General features: G+C 44.4%; 1 protein-coding gene and 1 pseudogene across 1 annotated transcript in view; one reads left to right on the top strand and one right to left on the bottom strand.

Moving 5' to 3' along the window:
- EPDR1 (ependymin related 1) overlaps window positions 1–20,860 on the bottom strand; it is a 55,411-nt gene that overhangs the window by 8,608 nt on the left and 25,943 nt on the right. The window contains exon 2 of the mRNA XM_075062591.1: window positions 211–419. Coding sequence (XP_074918692.1) covers window positions 211–419 — 209 coding nt within the window. The remainder of the gene's footprint in view (window positions 1–210; window positions 420–20,860) is intronic.
- Window positions 9,460–9,673, top strand: LOC142046442 (U4 spliceosomal RNA; annotated as a pseudogene).

Below are 20,860 nucleotides of genomic sequence, written 5' to 3'. Positions count from 1 at the left end.
GATATTTAACTCTTAAATAATGGGGACATTTTCTTTAATACAATGCAGCACTAATATGAGATACAGTACGTACTGGATATTTATTACATGTTATTTCTTCCTGCAAATTTTGCGGTAATATGGAAGTCAATACTAACAGTCAGTTGGAAAATTATATCTTGGGTAAAGGAAATGCAGACATTTTTTAACAAAACCAAACCAAATACTTACATTTCCTGGCTGGTTTTCTATCAGACCATTCCTGTACCATAATTTCATCTCCAGGCCCCCCAATGTAGTACTGATCTTCATAAGTAGAGTTGTCAGGAATATCATAAGGATCCCAAGGCTCAGTCAAAGCAATCTTTGAGCACAGCTTTGTGACTTGCTCAATCTGAAACATCACTGCATCTTTATAGAGAAATATATATTCAAAGAATCTGAAACATTAAAAAAAACAGTTAATGTTCATGATGGTTTTATAGCTGATAGAACTCCCTGTAGTTAACATTGCCTGAGATGTCTCTTTATAATACTCTGTTTTTAGTCACTTATATCTTTGTCAAATTTTAACTATTTTGGCTAAAATTTTCCATAATGGGTATCAGCCTCAGTATGAGGGGTCTTTTGTTTTGCTTTTTGGTGTTTTTTTTAAAGTTTCAGCTAAAGTTCTTCAGCCATTTCTGAGAAGGAGATGAGGGGAAAATATGTTTTGCCCTTGTTACATTTTTTTTAAACAACATTTTATTTTAGAAGCCCTAGCACCTGCCAGTTTTGTGAAGCAACAGCTTGACATTTGGCAGGAGGATGGCCTGTGTGTCAGGGTTATATCATTTGCATCCCTGTGAAAGTCTCTCCAAATTGACCAAGGTATAAGCCTTTGAAAAATTTCAGCTTTCATATGCTCAACTTCTTTGAGTTTAGTGGCTAAATTCCCTGAAGATTCCATCCTCAGCAAGCATGCTTAGTCCCTGCACAGCTCTTGCCACATGAACTGAGGCACAAGAGAACTGAGGCTCAAGGGAATTAAAGCCAAACTTTTCAAAATGTCCTCTAATTTGGGTGCCCAATATGAGACACCTAGGGCCCAGTTTTCCAGAGTACTTAGCACATGTACAGCATATTATATATTCAAAGCACAGCTCCAGTCAGATTTTTCAATCTAGTTGCAGTTGTAAGCACTCAGCACTTCTGCAAATCCGGTGCCAAGTGTAGAAATTGAGCACAAATTTAATGGCCATCTGTGAACATTTTAATGTACGTATTTGTCTTAAATGATTAAGCCAGATCACAACTTTGAAGTACAAGAAAGGATAGAATCCAATTCTCCAGGGTGGCATTCAACTTCCTTAACCAGAAAATGGAATCACCTGCCTCACTCACAACACTTGTAACAAATGAGGCACGGCTCCTATAAACAACAGCCTTACTCACTATACAAGCTTGATTCATTCTCATAGCACCATCTATCCCCTGCACTCAATGATTTAGGGGGTCCTGTGGAAAAAATAGGATGCAATTATGTAATTAAAGACTGTATCATAATGCATATGGGGAAGCTTAATTCTGGCATTTTCTAACATTTGAGTGCCTGACGTTTAGACCTGAACATTCTTTTAATGTAATTTTTAATGTAATATTATGTAAGACCAGGTGGAAGTCAATGCAATTCAAAATTTTACTAATTCACCATATAAAATATACATAGGTAGGAATCACTTTACCCACTGCACAGGTAAAGTTATTCAAAAGTTAAAACATAGAAAACATTTAACAGTGGTTAAAAGCCATTTAGCAACACTCATAGCAGCTCAAGAGAGAAAGTGAAGAATAGTGTATCTGAATACAGAAGGAAATGCAGGTAAGTAAAATGTAATTAGACCAACTGGAAGTGGATTAAGACACCCTGATTCCTGCAAAAATTGCCACAGAATCATTATGCAGGGCCACCGGGGGCGGGGGCAAGAGGGCAATTTGCCCCGGGCCCCGCAGGGGCCTTCACAAGAATATAGTATTCTATAGCATTGCAACTTTTTTTAATGGAAGGGGACCCTGAAATTGCTTTGCCGCAGGCCCCCTGAATCCTCTGGGCGGCCCTGCATTACTGGCCTAAACTCAATTTACATTCTCTTTGTTGAAAGAAAAGTTCACATCATTGTGACAGAGGTCAGGAGAACTACCTGGTATCTGGTCAGTAAAATGCTGAATTTGTGAACACTTAAGCATGTGCGTCACTTCTGTTCCATTGAATTCCTTGGAGCTACTCATGTGAGTACAATTATGCATATGCTTAAGTGTTTGCAGGATCAGGTTTTAAGGGTTTAACTCCAGCTCAGCTTCCTCCTCTGCTTGCAGAAGTTCAGCAGTGGCTTCTTGAGATTCAGAGAGAGAGAATACCTTTGGAAAAGTGAGCTGCACACATGCAGCTGAGTCTCATGGCATAGCAATAACTTTTGACATCGAATTATCATCTGGAAAATTTGCAAATTAACCAAAGATAAAAATGCTGATTTATCTTTTAAAATGATGTGACATCCACATTATACCCTGTCTGGTTTTAAAGAATTTCACTTCTCTTTCTTGCTTCAAATCCCTCCTCAAAACCAATTTTTCTGTTCAAATTCTTCCTACTTCATTTCCCCTAACAATAATCTCTTCACATCTTCCTTTTCCTGAATTGTTATCCAATGTCTTGCCTTCTCCATCTTGTCTCTCACATATTATAAGGTATTTGGGGGAAGGGAATATGTTTTACTCTGTATTTTGTAAAATCAAATGATATATTATTATTACATAAGGGCTATATTCTGCCACCATTACTCAAGCGAAGAGTACCTTAGGCTTCAATCCTCCACATGCTTATGATGTACTCAACCTTAAGCACATAAGTAGTTGTCAGGGTTCCTTCCCCACTCTAAACTCTAGGGTACAGATGTGGGGACCCGCATGAAAGCCCCCTAAGCTTATTTTTACTAGCTTAGGTTAAAACCTGGTACACTGCCACCACCAAGCGATTTAACAAGAAACAGGGAAAGGACCACTTGGAGTTCCTCCTCCCCCAAAATATCCCCCCAAGCCCTTACACCCCCTTTTCTAGGGAGGCTTGAGAATAATATCTTAACCAATTGGTTACAAAGTGATCAAAGACCCAAACCCCTGGGTCTTTGGACAATAGAAAAATCAGTCAGGTTCTTAAAAGAAGGATTTTATTAAAAAGAAAATGTAAAAATCATTTCTGTAAAATCAGGATGGAAAATAACTTTACAGGGTCAGATCCAAAGAGCCCAGAGGAACCCGCTCTAGTCTTAGTTTCAAAGTTACAACAAAACAGGGATATCTCCCTCTAGCAAAGGTAAAATTCACAAGTTGAGAAAACAAAGATAAACTAATATGCCTTGCCTGGCTGTTACTTACATGTTTGAAATATGAGAGACTTGTTCAGAAAGATTTGGAGAACATGGATTGATGTCCGGTCCCTCTTAGTCCCAAGAGCAAACACCACCAAAACAAAGAGCACCAACAAAAGCCGTTCCCTTCGCCCCCAAGATTTGAAAGTATCTTGTCCCCTTATTGGTCCTTTGGGTGAAGTGTCAGCCAGGTTACCTGAGCTTCTTAACCCTTTCCAGGTAAAAGGATTTTGGTGCCTCTGGCCGGGAGGGATTTTATAGTATTCTATACAGGAGAGTTGTTACCCTTCCCTTTATAGTTATGACAGTAGTCAATCTAACTTGAGTGGGATTACCTGCATGTTTAAAGTTAAGTGTGTATATAGCTAGGTGCAGGATTGGAGCCAACCCCTGTGGATACATTTAGTTGACTTTGCTTTCTCAAACATAAATACCTAGCAACGTGTATATTAAAAAAAAAACCCTCACAACACAAAATACTCCACTGCACACACTTCTCACCCTGGGGAGAGGATAAGAAAAACTCATGACAGAGGTTAGTAATGTCGCTTAATGCACAACTGGAGGGCACTCTGATACTAAAGGGATGAGCACAGAATAAGACTCTAAATAGAACAGAATAGACTACTATGCCCACAATGAAGTCACGGGGGTTACTTGCAGAGGGGTGAATGATAATCTTTGATAATGAAGCAAGTGAACAAGTTTATACTGTAAATATATATACTCTCCTTAGGTCTTACAAAAAAATCAGACATGCCTTTTATCCTAATTTTTACACTGAGGGTACGTCTACACTGCACGATTATTTCGAAGTAGTTTAAACCGATATTACAAAACCGATGTTATAAAATCGGTTTTGCGCGTCCACAATGCGATCACAAAATCGATTGCTTGCTGTCCATGGTCCAAGGCTACCATCGATTTAAGGAGCGGTGCACTGTGGGTAGCTGTTCCTCAGCTATCATAGTTCCCACTTCCGTGTTGAGAGCACAGTGCCTGATGGGGCAGAAAACATTGCCCCGGGTGGTGCTGGGTACAGCCTCACCCCTCCCTTTGTGAAGGCAGCAGACAACCCTTTGGCGCCTTTTTCGCGGAGTGCATTGAGCAAACGCCATAGCACAGCAATCATGGACCCTGAGATCACAAACGGTATCCTGACCGTTGTCAACACCTCGCGTACTCTCGTGCTGACTATACTGAACAATGAACTGCAAAGGCAGGAGGAGAGGAGGAGGCAGCTATTGCTGAGCGGCGAGGACAGCGATGACGAGATGGAGGCAGAATTCTCCATAACCGCTGGCCCCAGCGTTTTGGAGCTACTGCTATTAACGGGGCATCTACTACCCATTGAACGCCGATTTGGGCACGGGAAACAAGCACAGACTGGTGGGACCGCATTGTTTTGACGGTGTGGGACGATTCGCAGTGGCTGCGAAACTTTCGCATGCGTAAGAGCACTTCTTAGAACTTTGTGACATGCTTTCCCCTGCCCTGAAACGCCGTAATACAAACATGAGAGCAGCCCTCACAGTGGAGAAGCGAGTGGCAATAGCCCTCTGGAAGCTTGCAACGCCAGACAGCTACCGGTCAGTCGGAAATCAATTTGGAGTGGGCAAATCTACTGTGGGGGCTGCAGTGATGCAAGTAGCCAAAGCAATCGTTAAGCTGCTGCTACGAAAGGTTGTGACTCTGGGAAACGTGCAGGTGATAGTGGATGGCTTTGCTGCAATGGGTTTTCCGAACTGTGGTGGGGCCATAGATGGAACCCATATCCCTATCTTGGCCCCAGAACACCAGGGCACCCAGTACGTGAACCGCAAGGGGTACTTTTCAATGGTGCTGCAAGCACTGGTGGACCACAAGGGACGTTTCACCCACATCCACGTGGGATGGCCAGGAAGGGTTCATGACGCTCGCGTCTTCAGGAGCACTAGTCTGTTTAAACGGCTGCAGCAAGGGAATTACTTCCCAGACCAGAAAATAACCGTTGGGAATGTTCAAATGCCTATAGTTATCCTGGGGGACCCAGCCTACCCCTTGATGCCATGGCTCATGAAGCCATACACTGGCAGCCTGGACAGTGGTCAGGAGCTGTTCAACTACAGGCTGAGCAAGTGCCGGATGGTGGTAGAATGTGCATTTGGCCGTTTAAAGGGTCGCTGGCGATCATTACTTACTCGCTCAGACCTCAGCCAAACCAATGTCCCGCTTGCTATTGCTGCTTGCTGTGTGCTCCACAATCTTTGTGAGACTAAGGGGGAGACATTTATGGCTGGGTGGGAGGCTGAGGCAAATCACCTGGCCGCTGAGTACGAGCAGCCAGAGACCAGGGCGATTAGAAGAGCACACCTGGAGGCGCTGCGCATCAGAGAAGCCTTGAAAACGAGTTTCAGCACGGCCCAGGGTACGGTGACTCTGTTTGCTCCCCTTGATGAACCCTCCGCACTTGATGGACTTATTCAGTGTAAGCAACCCACCCTCCCCCTTTTCATTACAGGTTGGCGAAGGAAATAAATTCTGTATCGTTTAAAAATCATTTATTATTCATTAAAAGTAATTATGCATCTGTTAAAAATCATGAGTTTTTCCTTACTAGATTTCCCTGTAAGCAACCCACCCTCCCCCTTTCGATGTATTCTGTATTACAAAGGAACTATAAAAAAAGGCAGAGAATTAGGAAGGTGTCCCTGGCTGCTGTGCTTTGGAAGGAGGGGGAAGGGAAAGGCTATTAAGCACATTGTAGCGTAATTACAGCCTTTTCCTTGAACTCTGCAGGGGTGTGGAGGAGTAGGCGGGTGCAGAAAGCCTTCCCCCACGCGTTCTTACACGTCTGGGTGAGGGAGATATGGGACGTGGGCTTGCAGGGAGGTTATACAGGGGCTGCAGCGGCACACTCTGCTACTGTGCTGCTCTTCCTGAAGATCCACCATGCGTTGGAGGATTTCAGTTTGAGAACGCAGCAGATCCAGCGTTGCTTCTCTCCAACGCTGGTCTTCCTGCCTAGCCCTCTCAGATCGTTCACTGGCATCTTTCCTGTACTTTGCTACCACATCCTTCCAATCATTCTGTTTATCCCTCTCATTGCGTGTTACTTCAATAATTTCTGTGAACATTTCATCTCGCGTCTTCTTCTTCCTCCGCCGTATCACAGCACGCCCTCGTGATGGCATAGGGGGACTTCAGAGAAATGTGCAGCTGCATGGGGAAGGCAAACCAGGGTGATAAGTATGTGGAAAGATACCTTTTACAGAGCAATGATAGTACTCTTTCACATAGAACACTATCCCTTACAGAGCACATGTGATCTCTATACAAGGTCGCATTTTGTATCGTTTAAATATTCAGTGTCTGTGTGACTGGTGTGGCACACACACAGACGCAGGTACGGCCAACCGTACGTCCACGCGCGATGGTAAGTGAGGCTTTAAAATTTTGACTTCTCCGCCGTTCATATACACAGTGATCTATATGATGCCTTGCTCCTGTTAAGAGGAACCTGCAAAGCCCAAACCCCCCTCTTTCACATCCACCAACAGCGCATGGCTCCTATCATATACGATCGCTGCTAGTGATCACCCTACATCACCCCCCGCAGCGCGTTGCTGGTAGCAGGGAAGAATCCTGCTTGCCAGACGCTGAAAACTCGTCGCTATCCCTCCTCCCATCCCCCCGCTCTGGCCAGTAGCAAAATCGCCATGTCTGCCCCCTATTTACATTCCTGATGTTCTACAAGGTAACAATGGATGATATCTCTCTCCTGACAATAGCACCGCAGGAGGCAGATCGTTTGTTTATGCAATGCCTTCAGTGCAATGCCTTCAATGCCTGCAGTACCAAATGTCTTGCAAAATGCATGGCGTTGAAAAGTTACCTACTATGGGGGAACGGAGAAGGCTGTCTTGCCAGAAATGTTCTCATATAGCATAAGGGTTTTTGAGTTCCTCCACGATCGATTCATGGAGATTAATTTGGAGGATTTTCGCTCCATCCCCAGACATGTTAACGAAATTTTCCTGTAACAGTAATGGCTGCGACTGCAGCAAAAGCCCTGGTGTCAATGCGATCTAAAAAACCGTCTTGTTTTAATCCGTGTTTGGTACAGAATGAAGGGACACTTACCGGAGGTCGCTTCCATGGCTTCACTGTCTGGGCTTCTCGCTTGGGAGCGCAGGGACTGTGTAATTCTTGGGTCTCAAAAAGATCCTGGCTGTTGGGGTTTACGGACTGCTGTGTGCTATCACCACGGTCATCTTCATCCTCAAATTCGTCTCCATCTTCCCCCTCGGCTACATCCTCAGAAACACTTGATATTTCAATCCCAAAGTCTGAATCCACGGACAGGGGTGGGGCACTGGTAGCGCTGAACCCCAAAATTGCATGTAGTTCAGCATAGAAGCGGCATGTTTTCGGCTCAGAGCCTGACCTTCCGTTTGCTTCTCTGGCTTTCTGGTAACCCTGTCTAAGTTCCTTCACTTTCACTCGGCACTGAAGGGAGTCTCTGCTGTGCCCTTTATCAGCCATAGACTTTGAAATTCTTTCAAAAACTTTTTCATTTCGTCTTTTGGAACGCAGTGCTGTGAGCACTGAGTCCTCACCCCAGATAGCGATCAGATCCAGAACCTCCTGTGTGGTCCAAGCTGGCGCTCTTCTTCGATTATCAGGAGACTGCATTGTGACGAGTGCAAATGAGCTCTGTGTGGTCACCTGTGTGTGTGCTGACCCTCACGGTGGACAATCAGGAAATGGAATTCAAAAGTTCGCGGGGATTCAGGCTTTTTCCTGTTTACCTGGCCAGTGCATCACAGTTTAGTGTCCGATGCTATCATGAGTGCCCCTGTGACAATGGTTCTGAAACCCAAATTGGGAGTGGCTCACTTGGGGCAGAGTCAATCGCTCCCTTCTGGTTTCTAAAAATTGAGTATGTCCTGCCTGGACTGTCATAGCCACGACTGCCTGCCTCCAAGTGCCCCCCCCCCCCCCGGTTTATGTCACGAATAAGTCTATGTTTCTTATTCTTGTATTCCTCACGACTGCATGACAGAAATGGGGGGTGGGCCCTGCCGGTAGCTGCGGAGGGTTGGGAGAGAGGTGAAGCAATGGTTGCGGTTCTTGCCGGGGGAACCCCCTGTTAATACAGCCACGGAGTAGCTGCGCTCTTCTAATACACTTGACTCTTCCTTCAGAGGAGTAGCCGTGTTAGTCTGGATCTGTAAAAGCAGCAGAGAATCCTGTGGCACCTTATAGACTAACAGACGTCTGTTAGTCTATAAGGTGCCACAGGATTCTCTGCTGCTTTGACTCTTCTTGTAGTCAGGACTGACTCTATTTTTAGACAGCATAAGGGAGGGATTGACTCAGTGGCCAGTGAGTCAATCCCAAGTTTGCTTTTGCGTTGCGCCCCCGGCTGATTTTAGCCAGGGGCACTCATGATAGCAGCGGACAGTTCAGAGAAGGAGAGATAACCGTCATGTCATTGCCAGTTTTTCTCTGGCAGTAGACGGTACAGAACGACTGGTAACCATCTCTGCTATCATTGCAAAAGCAATTGAATGCTGGTGTGTAGCGCTCGAGTGTCGCCTCTGTCTCCACGGCATCTAGTACACAAATGGTGACGGGAAAAACAAAAAGCCGACGGTCTCTAGTGCTGCCGTGCTATTGTTTCTGCAAGGGCAATCCAGGAGAAAAATGTGCGAAAGGACTGTCTGCTGATGTTTTCCCGGAGCAAGGAATGACTGACTGACGACATTTACCCAGAACCCCCCGTGACCATTAACATTAGCATCAGGGGCCGGGGATCATGGAGGACGGAAAGGGGGTGCTGAGGACTCCCGCTATCCCACAGTCCTCAGCAGTCTCGTAAAACTATTTGCATTCTTGGCTTAGCGCCCAGTGTCTGTAGCTTACAACACGGTGTCTTTTATGGTTCACGGAACAGCTATTCAGTTTCCTTCCCCTACCCCAGCACGAGAAATGAAAGTTAAATAAAGCAATCCTTGAGTACTTACAATGTCACCCTCTTTGTACTGAATGCTACTGATAGAGGCGAATCTGCAGCACTGAAGAGCATTAGAGCTTTGCACAGTGGCAGTATCATAACCAATGAAGTTAATCTGAGGTGTGATTATTGCTACTTGAAAATCCGCTCCTCCCCCTTCCTGGTGGTAGATGGTACAGTACTACTGTAGACAGCAGAAACTGTTACCTCTCATCTCTTTTTGTTACACTCACCAGTAAATGGGACAGAACGGATAATAACCCTGTGTAAATTTTTGAAAGGAAAATGGGGATTAACTCACTTGGGACTGAGTCAATCCTGCCCTTTACGGTTAATAAAAATAGAGTCAGTCCAGACAAGAATAGGATACAGTGTATTAAAATCAGTGTAGCACAGCGCAGCTGCTCCGCGTCAGTATTCACAGAGGAGCCGCTGCAAGTAACGCAACCGTTGCTTCCCACCTACCTGGGCTACCACAGCAGTGCCCCCCCCACCCATTGTTGGCATGATGTTATGAAGAATGCATGAATAAGAATCACAGAGTAGTAGTTACTGAGATCAAATGAGGGGGAGGGAGCCACCATGGGCTATGACAGTCCATGCAGTTCAGAATCTTTTCTTTACGCAAGAGAGGAGGGGTCTGATGAAGCTCAGCCCCCAGGTGATAAGATGAAGACAGTTACCAGGCGTTCTGTACCATCCACTGTCAGAAAAAGGGAGTCATTCCCATTTTCACCCCGGAGCCCCCGGCCACACTCAGCCAGGAGCACTCACTGGGCGGCCGTCTACCCCTGGGGAGGGGCAGAGGAGCGGATACTGCTCTTCACCGCAGCAGCATCGCGTCTGCCAGCAGCATTCAGTACACAGAGGGTGACATTTACAGTACTCAAGGAATTATTTATTTCACTTTTTTTTACCGTGCTGGAGGGGGGGAAAAAAACTGACGAGCTGTTCCGTGAACCACGCAAGACACCGTGTATTACGCTGCAGACATTGGGCGCGCAGCCAAAAATGCAAATAGTTTTCAGAGACCGCTGTGGAGACTGGTAGCTGTAGTCCTCATTACCCCCTCCCTCCCTCCATGACCATCCGTTTGAGTGTCTGGCTTCCCGTTACTGTTGTCACGCACCGCTGTGTATCCTGTAGTTTATTTTTCAAACGCTTTGGCATTTCCTGTTCTTTAACGGAGCTCTGATAAAACAGATTTGTCTCACCATACAGCGATCAGACATCTCTGCTATCTCCCGTAAGGTTCAATGCAGGAGCTACTTTTGCATTTGAACTGCATCGCCACCCGTGGTGATCAGAGCTGGACACGTGAAAGCAGGAAATGTCACTGTAAAGCTCTCGGGGATTTCCCTGTTTACCGGCACTCCGCATCCGAGTTCGGATTGCGGACCAGAGCGGTCAGTGGTGCACTGTCCTGCCTAGAATAATAGGCAAGTGTAACAGAGATCCAGTGTATCAGAGAGCACAGGTGCTCCGTGTCAGTATTCACAGGGGTTGCCCCTGCAAGAAGCGCACCCGTTGCTTTCCCTCCTCCCTCAACCTTCCTGGGCTACCGTGTCAGTGCCCCTCCCCCGTTTGTGTCATGAAGTTTAAGGAATACCAGAATAAGAAACAGAGACTTGTTAGTGAGAGAAAAAAATGATGTCGGGGGGAGGCACTTGGAGGCAGCCTCCCGGGGCTATGACAGTCCAGGCAGAATGGACTCTATTTTTAGACACCATAAGGGAGGAATTGACTCATTGCCAAGCGAGTCAATCCCAATTGTGATTGCAAAAATTTTCAGCCCCAAGTTTCAATGATTAAGCTTGTTATTAGCCGTTCTGTCCTATCTACTGCTAGCGGTAGCAATGTTGCCCTCGATGTTGAAATTTAGGCGGTTCTCCTGGATGGTGGGCAGTCTGCAGCACCGTCTACCACCAGAGAGGAGGAGATGGAGAGGAGCGGATACTGCTCTTCAGTGCTGTAGCGTCCCGTCTACCAGCAGCATTCAGTACACATAGGGTGACATAGAAAGTAGTCAAGGAATGATTTCTTACCCTTTTTTTTCACGTTGTGGGGGGGGGGAAAGAAACTGAGGAGCTGTTCCCTGAACCACGCCAGACACTGTGTTTGACCCTACAGACATTGGGAGCTCTGCCAATAATGCAAATAATTTTCAGAGACTGCTGTGGACTGTGGTAACTCGATATTAATGACGACGTCGTGTGAACGGATACAGCGTTAAATCGGTATATCGGCCATTAAACCGATTTAAAGTCGCAGTGTAGACCTGGCCTGAGGATTGCTTCTGTGTATGTCTGTATGCCTCCACACAATGAATATAAGGTACACTGCAGTTTTGCAGGGCTTGTATTTCATTACACATTATTGAAAGTGAACTGCTAAATTGTTATTTTACAAAAAGAACTGTTTACCAGTCAACATTAATAACAAAATGTGCATAGATTTAAAAATGACAACCTGGCATATTTTAAAACAAAATATTTGAAAACTATTTCCTCCTTTACTTACCTGCCAAGTCCTAAAGGCACTCCCTTTAGTTGTTTTAGGTGCTGGAGATGTCACCAGTTTTTAAGGGGAAACATGGATTCCTAAAAGTAGGTCTTTGCAGATAAATAAAAACTGATTTTTCAAATATTTTGTTTTTTAAAAAGTAAATGTAGTTGGAATCTTTATCTACAATTACTATTATTCTGTTAATAATTTCATTTCTTAGTTTCTTAAAACAACCCCACAAATCCTTTATACCTCACCTTCAAATATAATTTATAAGGAGCTACTTAGTCCAGTTACTGTCTTTCTGGCTTAGATTTCCCTTCCTCTCCCCTACTTTATGTTATGTACTTAAAGGGACTCTGTTAACAGCCTTTACGATCCCTTTTTATATGACTTAAACCAGTAGATTACGGTATGTATGTAGTGTTTACTTCTTTGGTGAACATAAATCTCCCTGTCACTTCAATCAGGCTTTATATTAGCTAATAATGTTTGCAAAGCATTTGGAAGGTGAAAGGCAGAATGTTATGTATTATTATTATTATTATTATTGCTGATGTATTGTTCAGATGTGAACAACATCATTTTAAATTGTTGCAAATGAATTCAAATTAATTTTTTTCAACTCCACTGAGATAACTGGAAGTGTGGCTAATCTACCTCTGTCTTGATGGCATTGTTTAGATTTGTCTTTCTGCATTTTCAAAAAGATCATCGGTGCAATTGATTTAAAAGCATTGTGAAAGCCTTCTTCACAACTAGAAGCGATAGGAAATTCACTTTTTAAAAAACAAATGCTTCTATGCTGATGAATATACCAAAACCTACAGGTAGCTCTAAATCGTTAATTCTTTTGCTTTCTAATGCCCTGTTTGATAATGTATACCACAACTTTCATAGAAATATTGCTTCTTTTTACAAATCAGTTGTCTAAACAAAATATTGATCAGTGTATTTCACAAGCCTATTTCATTAAATGATGATAGCAACAGCTAATCTGAGCAACATTTTTATTTTAAATAAGAACATTGTAGAGGAGAAAAAAATGCTGTTGGATAGACATTCAGACAGATGGTAAATAATTTCTTCAGGTCAAGACTACTTCATCTGCTTTTGGATATCTCTGGCCAACTCACTTCCTAACTGTGAAGCATTCATTTTTTGGGGGTATATTTCTGGGAACTCCGTTCCTCTTTCCCATGATGTTTCAGTAATTTCAGACTTGTGTTTTTCTTCTGGTGTATCTGACTTCAACAACAGTAATTAACATATTTGATCTCACATGTCTGGCAAAGATGCAGGATTACAATATATTGTACAAATATGGTATTGTACATGTACATGTGGCAGTACATGTAATCTAATATTGTGTCAATGCAATATTTTTTAGACTGACTAAAAATGTTCTCAGATTTTACTGGATTTTATTTTCCAAGGAGCGTGAGCCTTCTGTATCAGGTATCTAATTAACAAGTTATAAACGGAACTTTGACAATAGGAGTTTTGAACTGGAAGAAACAGGCAGCTTTATTCCAGTTAGTTATGAAGTTCAGTTAAAAAGAAAATTTTAAATATAAGAAAAGAATCAAAACCTGAAAAGTCAAAGCTAAATCAACTAAGGGGATTACATATTTCTGTGATTTTACTTAGAAAACTCATAAAAAGTTATACAACCTTTTATTCTTTTGACATACATTAGATTAATTACTTTGCCAAAAATGACGAAATGGAGTTCTTCAGTAAAAAAAAGATTTACATTGTTTTCTTTACTGTTTTTTTATGGGCCATTTGATGTTCCATAATATAGAGCCTAATCTAGCAAATTTTAATAATCCATTCTAATTTAAGATGTGATTCAGAAAAACACTTAAAACATGCTTAAACTCATTCCTATTTAGGATAGCACTTAAAGCACATTCTGAACTTTAAAGCTTAGAGCCCACTGTCTTGTGTTTCAATGGGACTTAGGCATGTGCTTATGTTCTGTCCTAAATAGGGATGGATTTGAGCAAATCTTTAAGTGCTTTCCCGAATAGGGACGTTTTCCTGAATTGGGGCCTTTAATAGTCCCCTTAAAGACAATGGGGTTAGTCATAAGAAATGAGATGGAAAATAGTAAAGAAAAATATTATAATACCTTCATATGAATCGATGGTGTGGCCACATCTGCAACACTGTGTACAGTACTAGCCACGCTATCTTTGAGTTTGTACAGCAACTCACACAGTTGGGGCTCCTAGGGCATACAGTATACAAATAAATAAAAGGATATTGCAGAACTACAGGGGATTCAGAAAGCTGGGGAAAAGTCTTCTACTGAGAGTCTGAAAAGACTGGGTGTGAAGGAGCAGAGAGACTGTAGCCGAGCACAGCAGGGGTTAAAGAACACCTGTGGGTTCAGCTAGCCCCACCCTGTTATACCTGCAGCCAATGCGAGGCCTGGAGGGGGGGAGAAAAGAAGGGAACTTGGCTCAGTCAGGGACTGACTGGCAAAGAGGCAGAAGCTCTCCATATGCCTGCCTGAAAGCACAGGCCAGCAACCTGCCTGCCAACGCAGCCACTGGAGGCAAGTAATTCTTCCCCTGCTAAGGAGAACCTGCAGAGAAGCCCCAACTGTGGGAAAACTGGACTAGCAGGGCCACACCCTAAACTAAAAGGACTTGAATAGGGAGCAGCCCAGGAAAACAGGCCCTGAAGCCCTCCTCACGGCTGAGAGGAAGGTCCATCTCCCCTGCGTTGGGGTAAGTGAGGCAGTAGGAGAACTCAGGTCCCTCTTCAGCCTCCCTAACCAATGATCTAGCCACGAGGCTGCCTGGCCACTGAAGGCCCTATCACAAATGGTGGAGAGTGCGGACATCGCCCTAGTTCCTGCTGAAAGGAATTTAAAGAGAGCGACAGAGGGAGAGAGAGAGAGTCCTGAGGACAAACACTTGACTGGAGATGGAGCAGCTGCTGAAATGGATGACAGAGCAAAACACCCATCATCAACAGAAACAACAACAACTCCAGCAGCAGATGGCCATGCAGCAGCAGCAGCTAGTTCATGAACTGGCAGCCCAACAACAGCAGCTGGTCCAACAGGTGGCATCTATTTTGCGACCTGGTGCTCAAGCAGAGCTGTCTAACCCCGCTCCTATCAGGCTTGCCAAAATAGGGCCTGATGATGATCCTGAAGCTTTCTTAGAGACTTTCGAGAGAGTGGCCGCACTAGCCCGGTGGCCCAGAGACCAATGGGCTGCAGTGTTGCCCTGTACTTAACCAGGGTAGCACAGACTGCATACCGTGCTTTAGACCCTACCGCCACCCAGGACTACGCCCAAGTTCAGGCAGTGATCCTCAACACCCTAGATATCTCAGAGGAAACCTTCCGGCAACACTTCCGGGGGGAGCGGTACCCACTGGGGGGCCCAACCCAGCCTGGTCGCTCAGAAGCTGCATGACTCACGCTGAAGATGGCTCAAATCAGAAGCAAAGATGGGGATGCAGGTTGCTGAGCGGGTCCTGCTCAAGCAGTTTGTCTGCCTCCTGGGGGAAGAGAGTGAGTGTTGCGGCATCATGCTGACACCATGACGGATGCCATCCAGCTTATGGAGAACTACCTAACCAGCAAGTCCCCCATAATGACATACCCTTCAGGGCTGGTTGCAACCAAGAGCCCCATGTCCCTAAAAGATGGACCCCAGGATTGTGAGAGACGCCGGCATCTTCCTCCCTACGAGACATGTGACATCAGTCCTGAAGTCCCTCCAGCCATAGACTCGCTCCGTTATTATCTTCTGGGTGTGCACTTCACCCTTGTTACCGACCATGTCCCCCTCCGCTGGCGCCATGCCATGAAAGACACAAATTCCCGAATCATGAGGTGGTATCTTTCCCTCCAGCCCTTCTCCTTCCACATCCAGCATCAGGCCGGGAGAGCCAGAGCCAGAGGTGAAAGTAAGCTGGTCCGGTCCGGTCCAGCATACCGGCAAGAGCCAGTGCGCCATGCTGGACTGAACCAGCTTCCACAGCGGGGATTGAAAGGGCTCCGGCGGCTGGGCAGGGGCCGGATTTAAAGGGCTCAGAGCTCCCCGCCGCTGTGGGCAGCCCAGAGTCCTTTGAATCCCAACCCGGCTGAGATTTAAAGGGCTCAGAGCTTCCCGCCACTGCGGGCAGCCCAGAGCCCTTTGAATCCCGGCTGCGGCCGGGATTTAAAGGGCTCAGAGCTCCCCGCAGCTGTGGGCAGCCCAGAGCCCTTTAAATTCTGGCGACAGTGGCTGAGATTTAAAGGGCTCAGAGCTCCCTGGGGCTGCAGGCAGCCCAGAGCCCTTTGAATCCCCGCCGCGGCTCTGGCAGCCGGGATGGGGCCAAGATTTAAAGGGTTTGGGGCTCCCCTCAGGGGCAGGAGCTCCGGGCCCTTTAAATCCCTGCCCCAGCCCCCCAAAGCTTGGGGTTCCCCCTGGCAGCCGGAGCCCCAGGCCCTTTAATTTGCCCGAGCCCCAAGGGGCTCCCAGCCAACTTTTCAGCTGGGAGCCCCTGGTTGATTTAAAAGCACTGGGTCTCCCAGCCACAGCCGGTGCCCCAGGGCCTTTAAATCTTGAGAGGCCATGCCTCTTCCGGATGAGGCCACACCTCTTCCAGATGAGGCCACGCCCCTCTCAAGACTCTGGCAGTACTGGTGAGTCCTGTAAGTTACTTTCACCCCTGGCCAGAGCCCATCTGAATGCAGACTTCTTTTCACAGGATAGTGGACAGCAGTTAGAGCGGGCAGACCCCAAATGGGGTCATGGAGGCAGGGAATGTGTGAAGGAGTAGAGAGACTGCATCCAGGCACAGTAGGGGTGAAAGAACACTGTGAGTTCAGCTAGCCCCACCCTGTTATACCTGCAGCCAATGCGAGGCCTGGAGGGGAGAGAAAAGAAGGGAGCTTGGCTCAGTCAGGGCTGACTGGCAAACAGGCAGGAGCTCTCTGTATGCCTACCTGAAGGCACAGACCAGCAACTTGCCTGCCAGTGCAGCCACTGGAGGCAAGTAAGTCTTCCCCTGCAAATGGGAACCTGCAGACAAACCCTAACTTCAGGAAAACTGGACTAACAGGGCCACATGCCAAACTAAAAGGACTTGCATAGGAAGCAGCTCAGGAAAACAGGCCCCGAAGCCCTCCTCACAGCTGGGAGGAAGGTCCATCTCCCCTGCTTAGGGATGAGTGTCACAGGACCCTGGCCAGGACCTGAGGAAGGAGAGGTCAGGTCCCTTCAGCCCTCCCTAACCAATGATCTAGCCACTAGACTGCCCGGCCACTGAAGGCCCTACCACACTGGGATAGCTTATATTTACCTTAGAAAGGAGATGAATAAGAAGGGCATGATGATAAAAGTACAGAAAATAATGAATGATAGAGAAGGGAAATGGGGAACTTCTTTTCTCCTTGTTTTATAATACAAGAACAAGGGGACATTCAATGAAATGGAAAGGTGGGTAATTCAAAACTGAGAAAAGGAAATACTTTTTCACACAACAGGTGATTAAACTGAGGAATTAATTGAACTTGGCAAGATTCAAAAAGGGATTGGACATTTATGTGGCTAACAAGTGTATCCAGAGTTATCAAAATTCATCTTAAAACCTTGTCCTCATTATCTCTAACTATCAGAGAGTAGGATGAGAGCTCTGTGGGGAGCAGATTAACTGCATTTGCCTACTATGGGATTCTTACACTTGCCTCTGAAGCATTTGGTACTAGCCACAGTTGGAAACAAGATACTGGATTAGATGGACCTTGGATCTCATTCAGTATGACAATCCTTATGTTCCATGTGAGAGAGGCAATGCAAAATGCGGCCCATATACTATACAAGCAATCTCCTTTTCACAGAAAGCTATTTCAGAACAGTTGACAATAAATACGCATTTTTAAACTGGGGGTGTGGACTGCAGCTTCATACACAATTTAACTTCAGTACATACATAGGGCCAGGTTCTCAGCTGGTGTAAACTGGCATTATTCTATTGAAGTCAATGGGACTGTACTAATTTACACAGAGAACCTGTCCCACAGACCCCGTATGGTATTTGACATTTCTGTTTTGAAAATCTTATGTATACATCTTTGTATGTGAAGCAAACATTACATGAACTCTCCAGTGGACCTGCACAGCACAGGAGTTTGAGAAAAATCCAAGGGAGTACAATAGGCTCTTATGGATCCCCAGATCACACATTCTAGTAGGGCAAAATATGCTTTCATAATGGAATTCTCTCAGGAAAAATCCTCCTATAGCTATCTATTGGCCCAAGATTCCTCCTTTGGGTATTTCCTTAGGAGAGGGGCAATGCAGGCAGTAGTAATTATCATTCTAATGTTAAAAACTAAAACACTAGCACTGTATTTTTAAGGAACTTTGGAAGGCAGGCCATTTTGAGTAATCAGACATCATAGTAGGGAAGTTACATACACTTTAACTTTCTAACATCTTTATTCAAAGCTTTGAGTATAGTTTATTTTTAAATAAGCTTTGTGCATGATGAAGATTCACTTCATTGAAAATAAATGCAATCTGAAGTTCTGGCTCTTTCATCAAGTTTCCTTCACAACCTAAAAATAACTTTCCTTTGCCTCATCCAGAATTCTTTGCGCAGGTCGCTCTCTCTCTCTGTCTCTCCTTGCTACAGAACAAAGAGAATATTATGTGTATCCTATGAAGCTCAGTTTATACACCAGTGGATGGGCTCAAACCCACATAATTTGATAAATTTAAACCCTGGATGGAATTAACATTGATTAGATGTGAAAAACAAAGAGTATTGTGAGAGATAAGAGACAGACAGGCAGTGACACAGAGAGAAATAATTAAGCATTCATAGGACAATCACTGCAATAAGCAAGTGTGGTACAATATATAACAAGGGTTTAAACAATGTAGGTTCGTAATTATGGATCAGTTTGTGACATATACATTGAGCAGTTCCAAATCCATCGCAGCCCTCTACTGCCTTAAAGGTAGTGAAGAGACATTAGACTCAACAGATCACCCAAGTGGTGTCAATCTCACTCAAGAAACCATTTTTAGACATGAATAACCCTGCCAGTTGTTGTCCTGTCTCAATTCTCCTAATTTTAAGGAAGGCTATTGAGAAAATAGTTATGGGCCAACTCCAGCTGCCCCTGGATTCCTTCAGTGTCTGAGATCCCACTTAAGTCTTGGTTCAAATGGTATGAAAATGAGACTGCATTGATAGCAGTGGTTAATAATCTCTTCCTTGAAATGGATAAGGTTTAGATGTCAGTGTTATCAGCTATACCTGCAGCTTTTGATACCAAGGTATTGCCGTCTGCATAACCTTGCCAGAGTGGATCAAATGGCTTTTCTGAGAGCTTCCAGAGAGTAGCACCGAATAACTGCTCATTCTTTTTGAGGGTCCTCTCATGGCAGTTCAATAGGAGCCATTTTGTTACTCTTATTCCATGTACATTGAAGGAGATTGTGAAATATGGGCGACTCCAGTATCTCCTGTGTACTGAGGATACTCAGCTGTATGTCTCTTTTTCACTTAACCCAGATTAACTCATTCAGGCACTGGGGAATAATAAGATGGTGTAAAGGCCTAGACAAAAGCAGCCTGGCTAGAGCTCTGTACAGATACAATGGAAGTGATGCTTCTTGGCACTGGGAGACGTGGTTGCTTTTCACCAAAATGGGTCCAAGTCTTTGTTTTCTATTGAATCTATTGTAGCTTTCATTAAGTACAAATGGCCAGAAACCTGCAACTATTCCTCTGATTGGGAGGTCTTTCCACTGTCATCCACACATTTGTCATCTCCATCACTGTTACTTGCTGCTGTACTGGAGATAAATATAAGGACAGATCTTGATGCCTAATTTTACTGTTTAAAAGATACATACAGATAAGACAAGATGCACTAGGGGAGCCAGATTAGAGTGCAGGATTAGATAATTTATTTTGTTTTATTTCATTGATCTCACTCTCATCTCCTATAATGTAATGTTGTGTGGAAGAGGCATTCAACAGAGGCTATCGTTATTAGGTGCTACAGAAGAAGTGAGGCTTTGGGAGGGAGTCCTTTGATGTATACCACCTGGAATCTCCCACTTGTGGAGAATACAGCTGGCTATCTCTGGAATAGGCCACTGTGAATACAATACTCTGTACTCAAGTCTTCCCATTCGCTTTGTGGTCATTTCTGAGTCAGTTCAAGGTGTGCATCCTAACCTTTAAAGCCCTGAATAGTCTGTAACCCAGCCATCTTAGACGAGATTTCCTCTCACTCTTTTCCTCTGTGACATTTAGATCAGCTGGAAGGCTCTTTTCTGTTTGTTCTTGAGGTTAAACACTGCACGATCAGCTGCAGGGCTTTCTCTGTAAAGGGCTCTTGCCTACAGAATTTGCTTTCTTTGCAGGTCTGCTAAAACCTGAGTCTAGTGAGTGCACAATGTAAGGCAACAATATTTGGTTAAGTATCTTACAGAGCAAAGTATCTTACTTTGGTTAAGTATCTTACAGAGCACTTGTGTTTTTTTTATTTCTGTTTGATTTTATTTCTGTGAAAAGGACAGCAGTTTTTAAATTTCACCTCTATTACATTAAAATTTGTAATGACAATAGGTATCTAGCTGCTACTGTGATAATTGTTAATAAATTAATGAATAATAATGGTAAAAGTGTATTCGGTACAGAATTATTTCATACATTACCTGTTAATATACTGCAGAAATTGACCATCATTGTTAAACAACCGTAACTAAAGACATGACTTTCAGATAAAACAGATTGGCTAAACACACATTTCTATTTTTATGAAAGTTATATCCATTTTAATTGTATTAAAAAACAGGTGTGACTAAAAGCCTGAGTGACACATTTATTTTTTAGTCAAGGACAGGTCTAAGAAATAGTAGCAAGGAAGACAAGACCTATAAATAATAGTGCTATAAAAATACAGCACTGGCACTGCTGAAAGTTTTCCATTGCT

This window comes from Chelonoidis abingdonii, chromosome 2, assembly GCF_003597395.2.
Source record: "Chelonoidis abingdonii isolate Lonesome George chromosome 2, CheloAbing_2.0, whole genome shotgun sequence".
Classification (NCBI taxonomy): domain Eukaryota; kingdom Metazoa; phylum Chordata; order Testudines; family Testudinidae; genus Chelonoidis; species Chelonoidis abingdonii.
The sequence above is the reverse complement of the archived record's forward strand: the minus strand, read 5'-3'. Positions and strand labels throughout refer to the sequence as shown.